The sequence below is a fragment of the Anomalospiza imberbis genome, chromosome 9 (assembly GCF_031753505.1).
Source record: "Anomalospiza imberbis isolate Cuckoo-Finch-1a 21T00152 chromosome 9, ASM3175350v1, whole genome shotgun sequence".
NCBI classification, from domain to species: domain Eukaryota; kingdom Metazoa; phylum Chordata; class Aves; order Passeriformes; family Viduidae; genus Anomalospiza; species Anomalospiza imberbis.
Window position 1 is genome coordinate 16,683,476 of NC_089689.1, and position 17,492 is coordinate 16,700,967.

Here is a 17,492-nt window from a genome sequence, read left to right on the forward strand (position 1 = left end):
ATAATCAGTTTCACTATTAACAACTGTCTACTCCTCACAAGTCACCAAATCCCCCAGATTTAAACCAACCCTACCAAGTGGCTTTACTGACGACTGGTCAAGCAATGGGGGTTTTTTTACAGCTGAAAACTATAGCTAGAAAAACTTTTACTCTGTAATGTTACAATTTTGAGACCATACAGTTTCAGTCAGCGTGGCAGCAACATTGTCCTCCTCAGTGAAAGTGCTGTGAAACCATACAATAACAATTTATTTTGGGATGAACACAGCAACAGCACAAAGGCAATGGGAAAGGAGAGGAATATAAATTCACTGTCCAGTTCCTAACTCATTTCAGTAAAGCTGTGCCTAAGTTGCCTTTATAATTTGTATGCAATGATACATCTGTTTAGTGTTTTATGTTCTCCTGATAACACCACTTTCTGCAAATATTTATGATACACAAGAGTGCATCATCCTGAATTCATTTTGTTCCCAACCATTTGTGAAATTATTAATCAACTGTTTTTTGTGTGCATTGGATAAGAAACAACCATTCTGCACATTTAAAGTTTTCAGAACTTCAAGCAGAGTTTTTCATAATGGGCTTTCTGTTTGTCTGTTTGATTGGAGGCCCATTTTCCTAGCATAAATTTCACTACAGTAGAATTTAAAAACATGGTTCATGCAGACATGACTACAATTATATTATTTGTTGATTTAATGTTCAATTTATATTGTGTAGTTTCCAAAACAGAAAAATTTGTTCAGAGACTAAATTTAACAGGCTCTAAATTACTTGGACCTAGTGAGTTCCTATTCTTCCCTAAAGCCAAGCTTGCACAGACTCTTGGCATCTTTCAGTTGTCTATCCTCAGCCTGCAGGTTATGTCTAAAAATACAGTAATTGTATTACTGCATATACAGTGCTGTGTTTGAGTGCCCAGGCCAAATTAGCTTAAGATGGTATTTGTAACTGAAACTCATTTCCTCTGAGGGATTACAAACACTCTGTCCTGTTCTGAAGCAACAGGTTTATGACAGTAGAGTTAAGAGGACAAGTGAGACTGGAAAGCATCAAAAATTCTATATTGTTATTCTGACCTTCTGTACTTCCTCTGTTTTCAGAACCAGACTTTGAAAAAAATCACCCTAACCCTTTTTTAATGTTTTCTTATGAAATTTTTCACCCTCGTTTTTTTTTTCAGAAAGAGGGAAAAGTTCTCTCATTAATTTTAAGTCCTGACTTCATTAAACTTACAATGTTTTTGGAGTAGCAGTAAGGCTTTGCAACAACCCCAACATAGTTATCATGGGGAACAATTAATACACAGCAGCTTTTCATTTCATCATCTGGCAAACAGAGCAAGAGAGAAGGAGAAATTGTCTCTTGTTGTGAGATAAGTTTCTTATATTTATCATTACTGAGAAACCTAAAGTTGCACTAACAAAACAGTGTTCATTAGTTGCCCTGTGATAAGTGGAGCACCAGACCAAAAAGAAATCACAAAAATTTGTATTCATTCATACAGGATTATTCAGTATCTTTCCTCTCCCGTCACTTTATTCTGAAGCAAGCTGGCAGTATGCTTCCATGAATCATGTCTACAAAGGTCTGCTATTCATTCACACAAATGTCAGCTGAGTATTCCATTTGCAGTATCTCATAAGGGGTTTTTAGTGAAGTCCCTCCCTGACTGGTCCACAAATTCCAGTAACAGAAATACTGCAGCAAGATTCCCACTTAAACATAAGGCCATATATTGTCATTAGAAAAGGAACACCGTTAAAATATTATCAATTTCAGTTCTGTGGTTTCAGATCAATACAGCAAGTCTTCAACAAAGAAATAAAACTCCTTGAAAGACTACATCTCATATTTGCACAGGGGGGATAAAAAATATGGGAAAAAAATCAATATATGAGAGGTTGTTTTCAAGAATGTTATGAAATACTATCATCTTACAAGCAATTTTACATGCCTTTTCTGTTACCAGCAACATTTACTGTATGCTGCTCTCCTAAGCTGATTTTATTTTACTTACTGCTGAGTAAGTGGCATTCAAGTTGCTCACAGGAAAAAGCCATGGAAGTGTCAAAAGGAGGTTAAATTCTTGAAATAGCCAGTGAGCTCCTAAGACTGACAGACTACTGCTTATTTGAGGAGTAGAATAATATGCGTAACATATTTGTCCATATACAAATTAAAAACTGGAAAGTCTTTAACAGCATGACTTGATTATGAGGTAGTGTGCAGAAATTATACACTGTCCCTAAAACAGTCATCCATCTTCTCAACATATGCTCTCCTCTGAAATAATAGTTTAATAAGCTTACTTCCAATTAATATAAAAAGTACCTAACTCCATAAAGGTTTCATTTCAATGCATACTGAACATAATTTATTAAATAATTAACAATCCATATGGACTAATAACTAAAAATATGTCATTAAATCATTTAAGCCAAACTATAAAGATTCTCTCAGCACAAGGATGACTACAGGACTTCAAGGGAAGAAATTTCTCCTTATTTCATGTGAAGCAGAACAAATGATACAGAAAGAAGACCTGTAAATCTCTACTTGTAGTCACTTCAGGACAACACACATCATGAACAGACTCACGCTTAAACCTACATCATAAATGCGGCACTTCAGAAAAGTAAGTGAGCTGTGGATCAAAAGCTGGTCAGAACAGGCTTAGAGAAGCCAAGTCCATGACCCCAGAGAGGCTGCAGTGGCCTGAGTAAGCATCCTGGCTCATTCAAACCCAATTCATGGAGCTTTAACAGGGTAAGGGAGACAAAGCAGTTCTCTCGCCAGTGGCACAAGGATAGCAATACAGTTTATTCTCCATAGCAACATGTATCAAATTTTGTGAAGAATTACCAATTTTAAACTCAAATATAAATACAAGCAGTAGCTTTTAGTACATATACAAGTTTGTAATGTCACATACCTGCAATGCACTTGTGAAGGACATGGATCAAACACAAACTGTACTGTTTCTGTATTAGGATGGCTCTTTTGGGTATTTTAAAAATACAAAGACTTTATCATTTCCATACACACACATAAGCTGATCAGCTACATCCTTGTGACTGCACAGAGAGGAGAGTAGAGGCAGAAGAGCTACTGAAGGCTTCCATGCTTGATGGCCTATAGTGACCCACAGCATTAGCAGCAACCTCCTACCATCACATCATTGCTTTTCTTGCTGTGAATCATGCCAAGGCCCACAGCCCCAGCCATCCTCCTGCTTCACATACAGACTATGTAAAACATGGGAAAATTACTCTGCCCAACAGACTCTGTTTTATTTGATTGTTACTCCATGTTAAAGGCTGCCCTTTACAGTCTGTAAAAGTTGTCCTGTTCAGTCAGTGGTTCACAAATTAACCTGTAAAATGGCAAAAAGCTCAATAAAATTGTTCTTACTTATAGCATCATACCAAGGCTCACAAAGCATAAAAAGCAAAATTTCAACAAAACACACAAACAAAGACATGTGCACTTTGTTGATCCAGTGGTTGTCAGACCACTCAAGGCAAGAAATCTTAAATTTTCATTAGAAAATGTCACGTCAGCAGTTGGCATTCGCAAATGTTCTTCTTGGATGCCATGTTAAAAAACCCAGAAATAACGCACGCCCCCTGAACACAACCCCAAGAACAAACACCAAACCAAACAGTCATTTTTACACCAACACAAAGTTTAGCTCTTTATCAACTAATCATAAAAGACAGTGTCACTGCATAGTTTCATTCCAACTATTAGAAAATAAAACCCCCTAGTCACAAGACTGCCACGAGAATCTGCAATATGTGCATTTACCACATACAACTGTCAAGTACAAGACATTTACACTGACATTTTCTGGTCACAACAATCCCTTTATTTAAAGAAAAACAACAAAAAGAAAAAGTATTCTAAATTCACCTGAAATAAGCCTGTAGATCAAACAAGCCCACCTCAAAATCAAATTCAGAATACCAAGAATCCTGTTAATGCTTTAACTACTACCCCATACAAAATGTCAGTCTGATTCTAGTTTGGAAACACAACTGCTTCATGTAACAAACACTCTGTGATGAGTACTGGAGGCTACAGTGACAGAATGCTTAGTGAGTACTGAAGTGCAATTTAGTTAGGATGATTCTTTTACATCAGGCTATTTTTTATTAAAAAAAAATATCAAAGCCTAACCAACTTTTACCTTTATAAGATCACTACTGCTGTCGAGGAGTAATAAAATAATATCACTAAGATATGTAATGATTGTAATGAGCTTAGTCATAGTTTGGAAAAGAGCAAACTTACTTGTTTTCTAAATAAATTGTTAAACAGCTACACTTACCAAGAATGCTTTTGGCAAGTAATTGATATGCTCTTTGACACTCGCTAACAATTCTTGGATGACAGACCTCCTAAAAACTTTGCATTTGGTAATTATTTAAAAATTATTAAAATTATTTACTCCATTGTTCAAGGAACATTGCAATACTTTTAGATAACTTTGACCATGCACTTAGCTCAAACAGGAAGCAGTGATAACTTAAGAATATAATTATCCTCAAACCATTAAGTTCTTTCTACCTACAAATTTCCCCAAACCAAGATCCTTTGCTCTGAAACCAAACTGAACACTCAAAACCTCTATGAGGGTCTCCCCGGGACAAAGAGACACAGACAACTCATTAGCAAACACCACGTTCTCACATTCCATCTTGGACAGCATGCAGTTGTTTAAAATCAAATCCCCATACAGATTACATACCACAGGAAAATTATGAAGGATGCAACTGAAATTACACAATAGAACAAGATTAGACAAATTTGAAATCAATGCATTTTGATTCTTAAACATCAGAGGCTTTTTAGCTCCTCAAATTCATTGCAACAAGGTTTTGACCAAATGAAAAAGAACATTCCCTTTTTATGGTTTAACACTTCTACTTAGTTAACTGTTATCCACTGGTAAAACTTTAAACTACCTGGTAGTTCTGCCTGATGTCTATTTCTACGGACTAGGCCTTTTTCTGTAGAGAAGCTAACTTAGGTTCCTATTTAATTGTGGAACCTGTTACAGCAAAGGTTGAAGGATTTTAATAGAATTTGCAGAGTTTGTATACAAGCAATTCCATCAAGGCCAGAAAACTCATTGAACTCAATTCCTGGATATCCGAGAAGATGTTAATATATGCTTCTTTTGCATAGTAATTATCTCTAGAGTGCCATATCATGATTATATTTACATTCAAATACTTTATATATTAAGTAAAAGAAATGTAGGAACAATCACAACAATCACTTTATTTCATATTCCTGCTGCTATATGAATACTTGACAGATTTTGTTGCTTAAGTGTCATGTCAGACATTCAGCAGGTTCTCATATTTAAAAAGCATATTATTTGTTATTTTTATTTCCACAGTGTTTTAAGATAAACAATGAGAAGAAGCAAGTCTAAAAAAAGTTTGCCATTTTCCTAGATTCATTCTTGAAAACTAAAATTTCAATCTCACTTAACATTTAAAACCTTTTCTCATTATTTCCATCAAAACAACTATCTTGTATGAATATTTTATAGCACCAGTTTAAGAAATTTGTCACATATCATTACTTACTTAGTATGTGTTTTCAACTGCAACCTTGACACAAGCTTCCATCCCCACGGCATGCACATATTTAAAACCTCCACAAAATCACTACTAATGCTCCTTAGTCACTCAGTTTCCAAGGGCTTTTCATTATGGATTAAAACAAGGAAAAAAAACTTGTTTTAATTTCAATATCTACATTCTTCCTTCACACATTTTTTTTCTTTAAAATTGGTATGTGAATAATTTATAATCTATTTCTCTTTCTTAATTCTCCTATTAAGACTGCCTTGCCATCTGCACTATGCAATCACACTTAAGTAGGCACAAAAATCAGTACAAATAATGCTTTGGGTTGCTCCAGCAACCACAAATGTTTAGAAAAATGCCGCCACAAGCATAGCAGCAAGACCGTATTTTTCAGAGTATGGTTTGGAAAGCACAGACAGGAAAACCAGAAGAGGATACATTTAAATGTTTGGCTGTTTGATTTATCATTTCTTTGTGCTAAACCAATACCTCACTTTTATGCTGATTTTTCGTATCAGAAAGGAAAGAAGGGTTTAATGGTATTGTAGAGGGTAAATGACCAAGCAATAGAAATCAGAAGCAAGTGCATTTTCAGAGTGTTAAACTAGTGAAGCCAGCCTTGAAATAAGCATATTCCGCAATACTCACTGGCTTTTTGTTGGGATCAGAAGGACTGTGGGCAGCTCAGAAATAACAAAAGTTGCACTGATCCTCACATACACGACCTTTCTTCTTCTCCTACCCTCTCCTACCCTCTGATACTAGTCAGGCTTAGTCCATAAGCCTGACTAGTATCCTGTACCATATTTTTCCTGGTTTGGACAAAGGGGTGGCTGACCCTTCCTGTCCAGAAGCAAACATATGCCATCTCTGCAGCCCAAGGCCCAAAGCATTACACACAACTGACATCAAGAGTGCTTTAACTTCATGCTCCAAGCTCCGATTCCTGCTGGTGGAGGAGCTGGGCACAGCTCTGGTTGCTACCCTGGTCATCACTGGGGTGATATTCTCCCACTAGAGCGCCAGGCACACTGCTGGGAGAGCACTTCACACATCATCTGCTAACTTCAATAGCTATTCTGTGACTTCTCCAGTCCTCTTATGCCCCTAAAAAGAAATTTTACTTCATCAACCATTCCAAAATCTTCCCTCAAAATGCAAAAGTTTTTAATAAAAGCAGCTCCAACTGAATTCTGTGTAGAAGGTTTTACATAACACTAGCTGCATTGGCCATTGAATAGTTTCAAAGATAAAATTCAAGCTTGTACCAGACATGACAGGTCATCAACACTGCTGTGTTTAAGTGTAAGCTTAGACAGGTATTTCTGGTCATTTAGCCTGTGCTTTTGGCTCAGAATGCATGTTTGTGGGGCAGTTCAAGGACTAGAATGAATATTACTAGTCCAACTAGAAAGTAAGGCATTGTGGCACTTTTAGCCCAAACCAGGTAGACTAGTGCATACACATTCAACACAGACAATAAGCCCTTGTTTACAGGTATAAATCAAGCAATATGCTAGAAATTTTATAGCGTGGTTTTTTTTGCTTGATCAAACAAAAATATTAAAGACACTCCTGCTGAAGTTAACTTTAAACCTAAAGAGGCTCTGAGAAACACCAGAGCAAGTTCTGCCCTCACTCAAATCGAGAGCAACAGTGCAATTAGCACATTGGATAATAATGTGGACAGCAAAGGGAGAGACACCCAGAAAAATTTTTTTAAAATATTTGTTTTGATAAAAATAGAAAGACAGTAAATTTAAAAAATTTACTACTAAAAAATTCCTACTAAATGCTTATACACCAAAAGGCCATTTGTATGACAGGAAGTCTTCAATCAGCAAATACACATCTACTCTTGAAATGCTGTCTTTCAAAGTGAAATGGAGCTCAAAAACACACTCAGTCCAATCCCACTATACACAGTCTGAAGTCATCAAATTGGACATGAAGACCTAATCACTTCATCATAAAACAGCAAACTATTTATTAAGTATTTATCTTCAAAAGCTTGCCTTGTTAGCAGAATCAACAAACTTAATAGAAAATAGCTACTCTGACTAAAAATCTATTAAAACAGTGTAAATTCTTCTCAGATAAGGAGGAAGTCTTTGTAAGGGTCTTTTGTTTGGTTTAAATTTAAAAAAAGGTGGGGGAAGTGGGGGGGAAGAGGGGCAAACTCTAAGGCATTTAATATTCCCAAAGGCGCTAACTTGATTACAGGAAAACATTTTAGTGCTATGGTCATCTCCGTTCATAGGATAATGTATCAAGAATATTATTATATTCCAGATATTTTGCCAGGAAAATAACTTTTCACAATTTTTAAGAGTGCAGACTGCTGAAAGTTTACTGACAAGTCAGATGCTGAAAAGCCTTGGCTCTGAAGTTCTCACTGGGAGTGCAGCTGAAATAAGATTTTACCAATGAAACACTTCACTCAACAGCAGCATACAAAAAACCTAACATTATGGCTTTGTTTCAAAAAATTCAGATCCTCATGCAAGCTATTTTGTGTGCCACATACAAAACCACATCTTCAGAAAGTGATCATACAGTTGCACTCAAGTGTTTTGGTCAGGAGACAGGGTATAGGGTTTTTGTCCTTCAGCTTGGGAATAACACCCTGGGAGATCTTAGTTTTACTGCAAACAATGGAAGGACATGGCTGGACTTAGCTTTTGTAAATATTAATGCCCTTTTCCTGAAAGAATAAAAACTTTCGAATTACACAGTACAAAAAAAATCTGCTCCCCAGTTTACGTCTGTCACTCAAATGCTGAAGGAGCCAAAATCGTAGTGCTTTGTTTCATTATGAAGGCAATTTTTAATCTATTTAATGTGTCAGAATAAGAGTCTATCATTTTCACATCCTATCTTTTGACTTTCACTCTAAATTTCTAAATCCTTCTTAGAATTAGTGAAATCCTTTGCTTAGAATGAATGATCAATACCAACTCTAATATAATCAATTCTTGATTAAGATTTTGTATGTTAAAATCCATTACAAATTCCATGTTTTGCAAAAAGTGACTTCTCATTCTTCCCTAGCTCTCCATAGAATTAATGCAAAGAAATGGAAATATCTCAACGAAAATACAGATATGCTATTCATGCAATCATCCTGAATATGTTCAACAATAATATATCCAGAAAAAAAGATAACAGAAATACTGAAAGAGGAAAGATACACAGGGAAAAGATTCAAGGGGGAAAAATAATTAAACTGGATTTCCTCCTTCATTTTGCGAAAGTGAGATGCATAAGCATAATCTGTCCAATTGCTTGCCTTTTTGCACCTTTTCAAAGTGAAATGCAATGCTATTGCCTTTCAATCTGCTGTGCCAGAAAGATCAATCCTATATTACAACATGGGGAAAATATAGACAATCAGGGTGAGGAATATATACATAGATCATATTTATATTTCAAAGGATTATATGTATGATAAATTTATATATTTCATACTCTTTCTCACCTATGTATTTTTTATATATTAGAAAAAAAGAAGAAGAAATAAGATCGTCTGAGAGAAAAGCAACTACAGAAGTAAATGGAGAATATATGCATTTTAATTTAAGGAACCTAAGAACCCATCCCCACACTCTTTACAGCTTTACAGCAATTATGCACAAGGTTTGCATAAACACTTCAAAATCATCAAAAGCTGTTTTATCAAAACAGCACTTAAGTTTTACATATGTTTCACCACAAATCAGTATTCAGAATTAAACAGCAAACTGATGAAAAAAAAAGGATGTCAGCTGTCATTTTAAACTCTAACCAGATATAGGAAGTGGACATGAAGAAGGAAGACAAAGACTGGGCCAAAGTGATAGAAAGGTTCTTTCCAAATACCCCTTGTAATTTAATTATCTTATTAATTCTTTCACTGTCCTGGACTTTTAGCTACTCATGATGAATTTTATCAGTACCAGAAAACTTGAATAATAATTATTATTACAGTAACGTTATTGAAACCACTATGACACAAGGATATTGCAAAGTAAGGACAGCAATAATATGCTGAGTACTAGAGACAATAAAAAGACACGTGGATGCAGCTGGGTTCTCTGCAGACACATCTGTAAACAATACCTGTATGGTAAAAGTATGCACTTAATTTATAGCCATAAAAAGTTTAACTATAGCAATGAAATAATCCCTTGGTAACAAACAGACACTCAATATGAAGCCAGTCCCTGACACTCAGAGGCACATCCTGCAGTAACACTGGTGTCCTGATTGTCAGCATATTCCCGACACAGAGCCATACAAATCTGTGCCACAGGAATGCCGCCTTGAGTATTGGCACTTGGTATCTTCAGGGAAGTGCCTGGGCATACCAACTATAATCAGCATTTGAAGTTATTCTGATAAAGGTAATTACTGATAGGAATGCCAAATGGAGGGACTTGAGTTCTCCAGAACTTAAAAGGTCAAGTGGTGAGGAGCTGGGGGGTGAATAAAGAACCAGCTGGGCCAATTCCAGCAGGGAAAGAGGTTTGCTTTTCTCTCCTAAATGGGTGAAGTCTTCTCTGAATGCCACAGTTCTCAAGATGCTGGGCTTTGAACACAACTTCACAGAGCGACGGGTTTTCAGGGGAGTGGGCGATCCAACACAATGGATGGGCTTGAGCATCACATGAAGCTGAGGGTTTGAAAAAGATACTGCCTATCCCCCAGACTGCAGCTAAGAGTCTGCACATATTTATGAAAGGCTGCAGCCAGCTGGCCAAATTTCAGATACCTCTCTCAACACTGGAGTCCTTTCACTCAGTCTTTTATCTTTTATTTCCAGTTGAAAAAATAATGCAAATACATGTACTAGTTCAGCTATTTTTCTGCAGCATGGAATTCTCATTATGCTTGCCAGCTTAGTATTTCAGATACATAAACAGATTTCAAGCAAAGCTCTTACCACTAGTTTAATACTGCTTTGACAAGGTTTAAATACACTTTAGTTAGGAAAACTACAGACTGCACACAGTGTTACACAAAAAGACTGTCTTTTGATCCATTGAAGTGATAATACATGGAGGATTCCACATGCAAAAGCCATATATTTCCTACAGAGAAGCAAGAACTTGAGAGAAGGTGCTCATTACTAGAAGACAAGACCAGTCTGGCCAGAATAAGTCTAGCAGTGAGTGACTCATGGTTGCCAGTCAGTAGATAAGGAAATTACTTCTTCATGAACTGCTCAAACGTCCCTAACTTCAATAGCCAGGGGCAACACAAATCTATGCAAAGAAAACAAAAACAGCTTCAAATATGTCAGTTTTCTGAAATACGAAAGAAAAAAAATGTCTACAATTTTTTTCACTTGACATGTATACAGAACCATAGAATGGCTTGGGTTGGAAGGGACTTCAAAGATTATTTAGTTCCAACACCCCCACCATGGGCAGGAACACCTCTCACTAGAGCAGGTTGCTCAGAGAGGTGTCGAACCTGTCCTTACAACTCCGAGGGATGGGGCATCCTCAACTTCCCTTGGCAACAATGATGAACTGGAAAGCAATGGTTTCATCTGTTATATTAAATCCAAGGTCTGTGTAGTTCACAAGGTCTCTTTTGGACAGGTAGCGCATATATATACATACATATACACACTAGCCTCCAGTGAGAGCTAAGGAAAAGACAGGAACTTCCAACCATTGGATTTTAGAGGTATACTGCAGATATGAAAATTTTACTTACTTTTGCCATGTTCAGAAGTAGAAAATAGGCAAGAAAAACAAAGTGAGCACTGGCTGGCATGCCATTATGCTATAATGCTGTTGTTTCAGTTGCTTTAGCACAGAGTAAATAAAGGCATCAAATGTAGTTTTTTTTCTGATTTCCAGTCGTGTTACCACTTCTCCTTTTAGAGCGCTAAGCACAGTAGAAAAGTCTGACAAGTATTTCAGTATTAAAATAACCCAATCTATCTTCCTAAGTAAAAAAACAATGATATGGAAGAACAGCATGCAGAACTCCTTTGAACACTTTATCCTGAAGTTGCCAGCCTCGAATTCACAGCTGAGCTACCTCACAGCTATCCTTACCAATTTTTAATACTGCATTAATTCACAATGAAGAACAAAGTACTCACATTCCTTTGACTGTCCCACAAGCCTTTTCTGTCCTAAAGAGGTGGCTGCAAATATGTCTCTTTTCCAGAATTTCCATGGAGAATGGTATTGTAGTTCTATGTGCTCTTCAACTTAAATTTGTCCCTCACTAAGTAACATAGGTATGTAGTGGCTCAAATCTGACCTTTTTCAATAGAGAACCCAGAAAGATAGAGTGCCTTACCTGGTGATTACTTCATCCACTGCCCATGGCTGGAGGGACTGGAGGTGCTTTATCTGTTTTCTCGAGTCCACTTAATCTTTCACAATTGCCCTCAAAATATCTCTAACAAAATATCCCCCTGCCAGATCACCAATTTTCCAAGTTACTTCACTAAAAGCACAATGCCTGCAAAGTAGGTCCAACAATATTGTAGTTTCTCACATGCAGTCTTTCAGAAGGGGAAAGATATTTTAGAAAGTTATGCCTCTTATTGCCACTGTTAGAACCAGCTGTTGGGGAACCAGCAAACAGGGGTGAGATCAAGTCACAGGCCCCATCAGCAAGTCTGAGCTGCCTTGATGTGTGCTTGGGAATGTGCACAGTTCTGTACTAGTCAAAGTTCAGACATTACCAATTTCACAGAAAATAGAACACCAACAGCTGCAACATTTATTCCCCAAAAAGCTATAAAGAAATATAAAAACCACAAACAACAGCATAAATAAAAAGCAGAACAAAAATTATACAATTGCTCAATAACACAGTTTTCAATGGGAAGTACAATTGTAGTATGAGAGTAGTTTAAAATTTATTCTGAGACCATCTGGGACAACCAAAGGCATGGTGAAAGGGAGCAGTAAGAGGGAACCAAGTGAAAAAGTGTGATAAAACCAACAAGACAAAGTGGAAGAAAGTTCCACTGGATGGGGATAGACTAAAGAAGCAGCATTACAATTCTTATTTCAGGAAACCGAGTATACAATAAAACATCTTCTGAAGGAATGCCTTGGGCTTCTCAGCAGCAAATAATAACTACTGTGTAACAGGGCAATATTTAGAAAAAATCTAGGAAATTATTTGCATAGCTGTGTGTGGCCAGACCTGTCAACAATCACAAACTCCTTTTTATAATGTTCTGTGTCCCTCTTTATGAATGCTCAATTACAAAAATAACAATACGCTAAGGAACCATGCATGCTATACTAGAACAGACAACTTAATATGTTGTCTGAGGTATTTTCCAACAACATGCAAAATGCAGGCCTACCAACAGGTGATTGTTTATTTCTAAATAAAGGAAACATGAAATGCCTATAATTTCATCATCCCAAAGTCTTTTATGTCCATAAAGCATAAGACTTAATCATTGTGAAGTTAAATTCTTTAACTTAAGGGAACAGTGGTTTATTAGGCACACAGTGATACTACCCCAGCAAGGGTCACATACACTAGGAAACTACCTTAATTTCTTTTCTTTTTTTAATCAGGCAATAAATCAATTAAATTGTCTTTCCTGGGTTAATGAAAAGAACCTTAGCCTTTCAAATTATTTAAGTCTTTTTAAACAACAACAACAAAAAAAATAGTAATAATTTCTTTTAAATGACAGACTTCTACACTCTGGATTCAAGGTGCTGAATTAACAGATATGAGCCATTATTTTATTTATCACTTAACAGAAGAAACACTCCCACATTACAGCTATGAAGTTTTTCAACATGGTCTGAAGCAGGTTCAATCCTTGCTTTCTGTTATGGTATATTCTGTTTCTCAGACAAAGCCTTTTTCCAATGCAATACGGAAACATCACTAAAGTGCCAGAAAGCAGCATTATTGTTTCATTTCCTCCCCACTAAAGAGCAATCCTTCTCCATCTCCTATCCTCACTTTCTCTCATCAATCCTACAGACTTCAATCCTCAGATGAGACACTGTCTTCTCCCACTTCCCTGGCCAAACCTGAAGTGCATCTACTGCTTGGTGCTGTAAAACACTATTATTTAAACAGAAGAACTAGAACACTTAAGAACTTAGCTCTTCTTCTCCCCACCAATAGATTACAAAATCTTGTGGAGGGAAAAGAAGATGGACTACATCCAGCTGGATCATTTTTTGATCCAACTCACCACAAATACTAATGACAATGCAGGAGACGGCATGGCATACATTAAACATGTTAAATGCTAGGTCAATTTATCCCAAAGGCAGAGCTGCACTCCAAAACCCAAAAGGGGCAGCCAGACATTACTTCTGTTCTCCTGTTCCAGGAACAACAGTGAAACCTCAACATTTGCCTTTCATGTGCAATATTCTCTATTAGGGCTGTGCATTCCTAGAGCTAACGGGCACATACCTACACCAGGCTTAAATAAAAACATTAAAGTTCTCACTGACAATTAGGGAGAGCTTAGTCTGGAGAGCATGCTAATTTATCATGTAAACCTGAAAATAATATGAAAAATTAATAGCTATAGGTAGACATCTCACAAAAAATGTATTTCAAATTGTTTACACTCTGCTTGTGATCTCACCACTACAAACTACTCCTACAGAGCTGCAAAGAAGTTAATATTTTGATTTACCTTTTGTAATTAGGAAGTTATTTTTCATATGAAAAAGCCCACAGGTTCATAAATACCCTTTTAAAGGATCATAGCAATTTTGTCACAAAAAGCAGCAGCCCCATTTGTGATGGTAATTTGTTTACATGTCCTCTACTTCTCAAATAAGCAGCCTGACAGGGTGACCAAGCTTACCCATTAAAGTCCTACAGAAAAAAAGAGGTTCCTATTCTTTTTTCACCCTGAAACACACTCCAATTTCACTTTATAGGCAAGATATTTTATGTTATTAAACTGAAATTAAGGCCCCCAATTGTTCTCACTACAGAATTTGGAGTTGCTCATATGTGAAGGATTTGGAAAAAGCCCTTTCGGTCTGAAAGTACAGTTGAACATTTTTAGAACTGCTGATAAGACTGCACAATTATTTTGCTATCAAATCTGAGGTAATCTGGTTTTCCTAGCCGATGCCTAACTCTTACAAGAACTTTCCAAGATGACGGTTTATCACATGATATATCAATGCAAACACATGGCATAGCTCCAAACCCAGTCCACAAACACCGTGTAACAAGACTTCTGACATAAAGCACCCACTGAAACACAACAGAAAGAGCTACTTTGTCCTTACCCTCAAATCATAGTATCACTCCACACACACCCACACCATTCTTTTAGGGGACAAGGAGGAAAATTGGCATTCAAGTGCATTAGGCCAATTAAATACTTCGATCTGGAAAAAAACATTTTCCATAATGCAGCTCAGGAGAAATCTAACCAATCATGATGGTAAAAAAACAGCCGTAATGAAATCTTAATATTTGCTAGTCATAAAATGCATACCAGACATGTGATAAGGGAGACATTCAGACAGCTAGAAGCTTTTTAACAAAGCATACTCTCACACTAAAAACTGGAATCTGAATTCAAAGCTGCTGCAGAAAGTTCTCTTCTCCTTCCTTCCACAAGTTTTGGAGAGCCACCAGTAAGTTGCACACAAAGCAAATCTTTCCATCTTACTTTTAAGAAACTTCACAATAGTTTTCCCTTCTCCTCAAGAAAAACAATCAGATTAGATTCTTGTCCCAAAGCAGTTTGAATATTTAGTCCTCTAAATATGTAGGTTAAACATGTCCATTGCATGTATATTAGGGAGGAAGAAGTTTTACCAGCAAAATTCTTTATTCTCTCACACATTATGTTATTCGTTTCATGCCAGGAGGTAGATTTCACTAAAGTAACACACACTGTCAGTAACAGAAGCATTGAAGCCATGGCTATGAACCACTTTAAAGCAGACGTATACAAAGTACCACTGAACCTTCAGCACTGTGGCAACACTTGCTTGCTTTATCTTCCAATTTCATTGATTTTCTTCTTCAAATGTTTGTTTACAGTTATTGAGACCCTGCAAAAAAATGCCTCGATTATAATTTATAAGAACTTTCAGTTGAAAAGTATGCAGAGTAAGGGCCTCCCTCAAATCAACCAGTGCAATTTCCAGGGTCCTAATCACTAATATGCAGTTCAGAGAGAATGGAGTGGAAAAGAAATGCTGTGAAGTAAAATCCCAATGGCATTCATACAACTCAACATTAAGTTATGTGGACTCTGTTAAAAACTCATTGTTAAAGTTCCCATGTCACTCAAATCCACTTCTGCTGTTAACACCAGAAGGAACACGATATGCACTTTTCTTCCTACAAACTTCAATTTACACTATTAACTACTATTAATAATGTAAATATTTTAGCATAGTTAAATAATAGGAGAAAGCAAATCAACAATGTTTGCAAATCAGTTCCTTATCTTGTATACACCAGAAGTCTCTGTGCTCTGTTTTCACAACTCCAAGGCACCACAAACTAGGTTGAGAATGGTATTTTTTCACATCTAGGAGACCCTTAATTAAGCAATGTAAAATCTTTACAAGTTTTGCAGCCTTATGTAGAACAGGAAAAGTAGTAAGGTGTTACCTATTAGGCAGATATTACTCTAAAAATATCCTTTTAGGCAGGAAAAGTAGAAGAAATTTTACACAAGAGGTTTCTATTTCGCAGCTATTCACTGAAGTACAGCTCAGTGACGGTCTAGGAAATCACTAACTACACTCAGTAAATGCAGAAAATAACATCCTACATTAAATGAGTGGTAAACAAATTACCCATTTGTCACTAAGAGCAAAATCTTTAGTTTTCTTTTCTTTACACCGTGCTTTCCATTACAGCGCCAAGCGTTAGTAAAACGTCTGAATCAGAAATCAGATGTGAAGAAGATGGTAATTCGCTGCAGCAGCAGCGGAACCAGCCCCAGCTCGGGCACCACGGCTGCTGCTCTCCTCCCTCGCCAGGTGCCTGAGGAGGCACAGGCAGGCCGGCCGCTGCTGCCCACGGCCGTGAGCACCGCGGCTCTCACAAAACCCGTTCGGACACGGCAGACACGTCCGTCCTCCCAGCACTGACCTCTCACAGGTCTCCTGATCTCGCAGGACAAGCGGACGAACTCAGAGGCCACGGCTGCCGCGGACAGCCCCTCCTGCAGAGCGCCCGGCCCGCACCGACCCGGTCCCGCGGCGCTGGGGCACGGCAGCGCACGGAGCCGGAGGAGCAGCGCCCGCCGGGGTTCCTCCGGCCCGGCCGCGCTCCCTCAGCCCCGGCGCTGCCGCCCCCCGCGCCTCGCCCGGCCGCGCCCGCCGCCGCTCACCCAGCTTGCCGCGGGACTCCTCCAGCTTCTGGATCTGGTTCTCCAGGAACAGCACGGCCACGCCGAAGACCAGCACCGCCAGCAGCTGCAACTTGGGCGGCAGCATAATCCTGAGCAGCCCCATGAGCAGCAGCAGCAGCGCCGCCCGCCCGGGATCACGACATAACGCGGGGCCCGGCCCGCGGGGGCCGGCGGGAGCCGCGGGGACGGCGCGGGCGAGAAGGGACGGAGGGAGCGCGGCCGGGGGCGCGGACAGGGCCCGGCGCCGCCGCTCTCACATCGCCGCGCGCGCGGCCCGCAGCGCCCGCCCCGCCCGCGCGGCCCGGCCCCCGCCGCGCCCCGCCCGCCCTGCGCGCGCTGCTCGGCAACCGAACGCCCGGCCGCGCGCCCGCCCCCGCCCCTGCCGCCGCCGGGCCCCGCCGTGGGCCCCGCCCCGCGCCCCGCCATTGGGCGGCGCTGCCGCGGCCCCGCCCCTCGCGCGGTCCGATTGGCCCGGCGCGGGAATCGCTCCGCCTCCCCCGCCGCTCTGAGCCGCCGGAGCGGCGCGATGTCCCGCCTA

At 38.9% G+C, this 17,492-nt stretch overlaps 1 protein-coding gene across 4 annotated transcripts in view; it reads right to left on the minus strand.

The window, feature by feature from the left end:
• The window catches only part of HS2ST1 (heparan sulfate 2-O-sulfotransferase 1), a 73,690-nt gene extending 56,376 nt beyond the window's left edge, over nucleotides 1–17,314 (minus strand). Inside the window, exon 1 of one of the 4 annotated variants that reach the window (XR_011002256.1) lies at nucleotides 16,934–17,313. Coding sequence is in view for 3 of the 4 variants with exons in the window: in XM_068199892.1 (XP_068055993.1) it covers nucleotides 16,934–17,057 (124 nt within the window). In the remaining variant the exon portion in view is untranslated. Of the gene's footprint in view, nucleotides 1–16,933 lie in introns of all 4 variants that reach the window. The other 3 variants (XM_068199892.1, XM_068199895.1, XM_068199896.1) reach the window with 3 other exon arrangements.
• Nucleotides 17,315–17,492: the final 178 nt, after the last annotated feature.